Source organism: Lonchura striata, chromosome 37, assembly GCF_050655825.1.
Source record: "Lonchura striata isolate lonStrDom1 chromosome 37, ASM5065582v1, whole genome shotgun sequence".
NCBI lineage: Eukaryota > Metazoa > Chordata > Aves > Passeriformes > Estrildidae > Lonchura > Lonchura striata.
In genome coordinates, this window is record NC_140739.1 from 12,175,508 (window position 1) to 12,181,600 (window position 6,093).

At 55.9% G+C, this 6,093-nt stretch overlaps 1 protein-coding gene across 1 annotated transcript; it reads left to right on the forward strand.

The window, feature by feature from the left end:
• The first annotated feature begins 632 nt into the window (after positions 1-632).
• On the forward strand, positions 633-2,822 carry LOC110467737 (olfactory receptor 14A16-like). The gene has a single exon (XM_021524992.4). It carries the CDS (start codon positions 1,318-1,320, stop codon positions 2,248-2,250), a length of 933 nt encoding a protein of 310 aa, XP_021380667.3. The 5' UTR covers positions 633-1,317; the 3' UTR covers positions 2,251-2,822.
• Positions 2,823-6,093: the final 3,271 nt, after the last annotated feature.

Consider the following 6,093-nt stretch of genomic DNA (forward strand, 5'->3'; position numbering starts at 1 on the left):
TAATGGTGGATTATGAATTTTTACAAGTGCATGAGACATTAGAACTGTTATTTTAGTGATCAGTAGGTTCAAAAGAACCTACTAATGTGCTTGCAGCCAGTCTGCCCATGGACACCAGCAGCATCACCTTTGCTGGAGCCATCAGGCTCAGTCTGAGCTGTCCTTTCTCCAAGCTGCAAACAGAACCTGCCCCCAGCCAGTGCCCTGCAAACAGGCAGGGTTCTGTCAGGCCAAGGAGAGTGCACAGAGATTTGGGGTCTGGGAGTGCTGGCAGGGAGAGATCAGGCACAGGGAAACACCTGCAGGAGGAAAATCTCCAGGAAGCAGAGAGAAGATCAGGGAAGGAGAGAAAAGAAAACCCAGAAATGCTGAGGCAGGGAGAGTTTAGAGATGTCCAGAGGATCCCCTCCAGTGCAGCCCCTCCCTCTGCACAAGCCCCCTCCCTCCTGTGCCCCAGCCAAGCCTCTGCCCTCAGGGCCGGGGCTCCAAGGCGTGCAGCCCCTCCTGTGCAGGCAGAGCTGCAGCAGAGCCGTGGGGCAGCTCTGCAGCCCCGGGCCCAGTTCCCTCTGCAGAGCACAGGGCTGGGAGCAGCTGCCCGGCACTGGGGGCTCTGGCAGGGGCACAGCTGGCTCAGGGTGACACAGCTGTCCCCAGTGCCCGGCTCTGGGCAATGCTGGCAGTGCAGCCAGGGAAGGAGCTGCACCTCCCTTCATCCAGTGCCATCAGAAGGACACTTGGAAGTCTCCCTGAGATTTCAGTCCAAGCTGGGAGCTTCAATGCAGGGTGCCAACCTGTCCTAGAGCATCTTTGAGTCATAAGATTGATGGGGAAAGGCAAGAGTTCTGAGACTGAAAATGCTGCTGGGTTGATGAAATGAGCAAAGTGAGTCCTTGGCTACAAATGTGGATCTGGGTTGTGGTGGATCCATCTGCTCTCAGCAGTACCTGGCAGTTTTTAGTGGAAGTATGGGAAGGTGATAATACTCCAGCTGAGAAAGTCTAATGCCCAGAGAAATTCTGAATAGGTCAGAATGACAGACTATCTCCCTTCATTCTCCACTCATCACTTTCCCTCACAGAACTTGCTCTGCTCTCCCTGAGGGAAGCAGAAATGCAGAGATTTTGATATCCAAGAATACTGGGAAAATACTGGGGAGCTTATAAAGAAAACCTCAGAACTCTTAAACACAAAAGTACGTCCAAGTGTGCTACAGAAGAGGGTGTATGGGAAATGTCTTTGTTTTTAGTTACAGGCATCTCCTCTAACTCTTCACTGTCCCTTTCTCCATGAACAGGTGCCCATGTTCAGCCACAGCAAATGTCCAACAGCAGCTCCATCAGCCACTTCCTCCTGCTGGCACTGGCAGACACGCGGCAGCTGCAGCTCCTGCACTTCTGCCTCTTCCTGGGCATCTCCCTGGCTGCCCTCCTGGGCAACGGCCTCATCATCAGCGCCGTAGCCTGCGGCCACCACCTGCACACGCCCATGTTCTTCTTCCTGCTCAACCTGGCCCTCAGCGACCTGGGCTCCATCTGCACCACTGTCCCCAAAGCCATGCACAATTCCCTCTGGGACACCAGAACCATCTCCTACACAGGATGTGCTGCCCAACTATTTTTTTTTGCCTTCTTCATTTCAGGAGAGTTTTCCCTCCTGACCATCATGTGCTACGACCGCTACGTGTCCATCTGCAAACCCCTGCACTACGGGACCCTCCTGGGCAGCAGAGCTTGTGCCCACATGGCAGCAGCTGCCTGGGCCAGTGGCTTTCTCAATGCTCTCATGCACACAGCCAATACATTTTCCCTTCCCCTGTGCCATGGCAATGCCCTGGGCCAGTTCTTCTGTGAAATCCCACAAATCCTCAAGATCTCCTGCTCACACTCCAAACTCAGGGAACTTGGGCTTATTGTGCCAAGTGCTCTTCTATATTTTGGCTGTTTTGTGTTCATTGTTTTCTCCTATGTGCAGATCTTCAGGGCCGTGCTGAGGATCCTCTCGGATCAGGGACAGCACAAAGCCTTTTCCACCTGCCTCCCTCACCTGGCTGTGGTCTCTCTGTTTGTCAGCTCTGGCACATTTGCTTACCTGAAGCCCACCTCAATGTCCTCCCCATCCCTGGATCTGTCAGTGTCAGTTCTGTACTCGGTGGTGCCTCCAGCCCTGAACCCCCTCATCTACAGCCTGAGGAACCAGGAGCTCAAAGGTGCAGTGTGGAGACTGATGACTGGATGCTTTCAGGAACATTAAACTGCTGCCCAATTTCTGCAAAACACTTTTAATACAAGTAAATTTTGATACTTCTTGTTTTCCTTTTGGAGGTTATTTTTCTTTGTAGTACATTTTAATGTTGTCCACAAAGAAACGTCAGGAGCCCCTGTTTGCATTGCACACAGCAGGCGGGAGCATCCCCATGCTGGTGCTGTGGGGACATGAACCTGAGGCAGCACAAATGCCATCAGCCCCTGGGGCCAGAAAGGGCTGGGGACACCAGGGAAACCACTCAGCTTTGTCCTGGCCTCTGCAGTCAGCCAGAAAGTTTGTTCCCATCAGCTGGGAGTTTCCTGTCCCACTGCAGACGCTGCTGCTCAGAGCCAGAGCTGCCTGGCAGCCACCCCCAAACTGCCCTGAGCATTTCCTTGGCTTCACCTTTGTTTTCTTTCCTCTTTCTGCTACAGATTTCTTCCTGTTGCCCACCCCTGTTCCCTCCCCTGCACACAGCCCATCCCTGTTTGCCCTTTCCTCTCTGGCCCCACTCCCCATTGCAGTTCCTGACTTGGCACCATGGGAACGTCCCTTGGGGAGGAGAATCATCCCACAAGTGCTGCAGGAATTGTCTGCAGGCTCCTGCAGTGCCTGGTGCTGCTCCCTTGCCAGAGGCACCCCAGGCCAGGGGGGCACATCTGGGCTGCTGTGTCTGGCTGTGGGGCTCCCTGTTCTGGGCAGTGAGGAGGAGCTGCAGAGGCTCTGCAGGACTGACAGGATGGGCTTTGGGGCTGTGAGGAGAAGCTGAGGGACCTGGGCTGCTGGAGCTTCTGAAGAGGAGGCCCAGGGCTCCTCCTGCAACTGCTCCAAGGGTGGTTTCAGAGAATCACAGAATCAGCAAGTTTGGAAAAGACCTTGGAGATCATCAAGTCCATCCTGTGCCCTCACACTGCCTTGTCCCCCCTGAGCCTCCTCTTCTCCAGGATAAACAATCCCAGCTCCCTCAGCCACTCCTCATAGCACTTGTGCTCCACACGCCTCACCAGCCTTGTTGCCTTTCTCTGGACATGCTCCAGGCCTCTATGTCCTTCCTAAATTGGGGGGCCCAGAACTGGACACAGCACTCGAGGTGCTGCCCAACCAGTGCGGAGCACAGGGGAAGAATCACTGCCCTGCTCCTGCTGGCCACACCATTCCTGATCCTGCCCAGGAGCCATTGGCCTTCCTGGCCACCTGGGCACACTGCTGACTCATGTCCAGCCTGCTGTCCATCAGTCCCTGCAGGTCCCTTTCTGCCCGGCTCCTATCCAGCCACTCTGTCCCCAGCCTGTAGCACTGCAGGGGTTGTTGAGGACAAAGTGAAGGACCCGTCACTTGGACTTCTTAAACCTCACCTTGTTGGATTTGGGCCCTGGATCTAGCCTGTACAGGGCCCTGTGCAGAGCCCTCCTACCATCCAGCAGATCCACACTCCCAGACAACTTGGTGTCACCATGGTTCCATGAGGCCCCAGAGTGTCCCAGTGGTCTCCATGATTCCATGAGGCCTCCCAGTGTCACAATGTCCCTTTGGTTCCATGGGACCCCTTGGTGTCACAATGTCCCTTGGATCCTTGGGCCCTGCAATGTCTCAATGTCACTGTGGTCCCCCAAAGCCCTGGTCCCACAGTGTCACAATGGCCTCTTGGTCCCAAGGCCACCACGGTGTCAAACATGTTTCCTTCATTCCACGAGTCCCTGAGGGGCAGCACTGGCCCCTTGGTTCCATGGAGCCCTGCAGAGTCACAATGGCCCCATCATGACACAAGGTCCTGCTCTGTCACAAAGCTCTGCATGGCTCCACAAGGCCCTGCAGGGTCACAGTGTCCTCTGTGGTCCCACCAGGACCCCGACTGTCACAATGCCCTCCTTGCTTCCATCCAGCCCCACAATGTCACAGTGGCCCCGTGGCTCTGTGGTGCCATGTCGCACACAGTGTCACCATGGTCCTCTTAGTGCCACCAGGTCCCGCAGTGTCACAGTGGCCCCTTGCTTCCCCAGGGCCCTGCAGTGTCACAATCACCAGAGAATCAACCAGGCTGGAAAAGACCTTGGAGAGCATCAAGTCCAACCTGGGACCCAACACCACCTTGTCACCCAGACCATGGCACTGAGTGCCACATCCAGTCTTTCCTGAAACACTTCCAGGGATGGTGACTCACCCACCTCCCTGGGCATCCCATTCCAATGCCCAATCCCTCTTTTTGTGAAGAATATTTCCTGATGTCCAGCCTAAACATCCCCTGGTGCAGCTGAAGGCTGTGTCCTCTTGTCCTGTCACTGTTCCCTGGGAAAAGAGCCCGACCCCCACTTGGCTGCACCCTCCTGTCAGGGAGTTGTAGAGAATGATGAGGTCTCCCCTGAGCCTCCTCTTCTCATGGATAAACAATCCCAGCTCCCTCAGCCACTCCTCATAGCACTTGTGCTCCAGACCCCTCCCGAGCCTTGTTGCCCCTCTCTGGACAAGCTCCAACCCCTCCATGTCCTTCCTAAACTGGGGGGCCAGAACTGGACGCAGCACTCGAGGCGCTGACCAAGCACGGATGAGCACAGGGGAAGAATCACTGCCCTGCTCCTGCTGGCCACACCATTCCTGATTCTTAGGAGTGCAAAGGGTTGCATGAGGGAAATGGTGGGGAGAGAGTGGGGCAAAGTGTTATTGATTTTCAGTTAAGGGTCTTGATTTTCATATCTATTCAAACTACATTAGAAGCTCCTGTCGGTCAATATCAATTGGACATTGTTGATATCAATATATAAAGAGGAAGAGAAAGAAGGAGAAAAAATTCTCTCTGCATTGTTTTCAATATAGCATATTCACTTCTGAAATCTGCCTAATTAACCACAGAAGAATGAAGACTTAAATTATTCCCACAAGTTTCTCTGTTTTGTGTGTTTGTACAAATGTTTATGAGCTTTTCTTACTAAATTCCTGAAATAAAGAGCTCAAGAAAGAAGAGGCCTCTGGAGTAGGAAAATTCATCAGGAACCTCCAAGTGGCTGAGGATTCATCCCCATCAGAGCAGCAATGAGCAGAAATGGGCACAGCTCTGTGGCTGCCCCAGCTCTGGGATGGGCCCTGGGCCTGGAGCAGGAGCAGCTCTGGAGGGCCCCAGGGCTGGGGCTCTTGTGCTGGCCTGGGCAGATGGGATGGCAGGAGGGGCTTCAGAGCTCTCAGCACCTCAGGCAGAGGGGAGCAGGGCAGCCAGTGAGCTCCTTTGGCCTTGGCCAAGCCCCTTCCCCCATGGTGGGGCTGAGTCCTGGCTGAGCTGCAGCTGCTGCTGTGCCCTTGGCAGGGGCTGAGGCCGTGGGGCAGTGCCCAGAGCAGCCTGGGCTGAGCAGAGCTGTGGGGCCAGAGCCGGCTGGGCTGTGCTGGGGAGAGGCCCTTGGTGCTGCCCAGAGCTCAGGGCAGCTGGCAGAGCTGGCAGGGAGCTGGGCTGGGCTGGGAGAGCCTGGCACAGAAACCATCAGTGTCCAGCTAAGCCTGGCTGAGCGGGCAGGGGCAGGACTCAGCCCAGGCCGTGTGGGGCAGGGCCAGCGCCTGGGCAGGCATTGAAAACAGGCAAGAGCCCGAGAGAGGAGGCTGCTCTGTGCCCTGGGGGCATGGACAGACCAGGGAGGGGCCGAGGACATTTGTCAGCGCCAGCCTCTGTCTGTGCCAGCCCTGGGCAGCCCTGGCTGCTGAGCCCAGCTCTGCCCTGGGCTGAGTTTGGCTGTGGCCCAGCTCCATCCTCCTGCGGGGCTCAGGGCCTGTTCCCGGCCATGGCCAGCCCTGGCCGCCTCTCTGCTGGCCCAGAGGCCGGCAGAGCCCGGGCAGGGCTGTCTGTGCAGCCCCACAGGTGCCACGGGC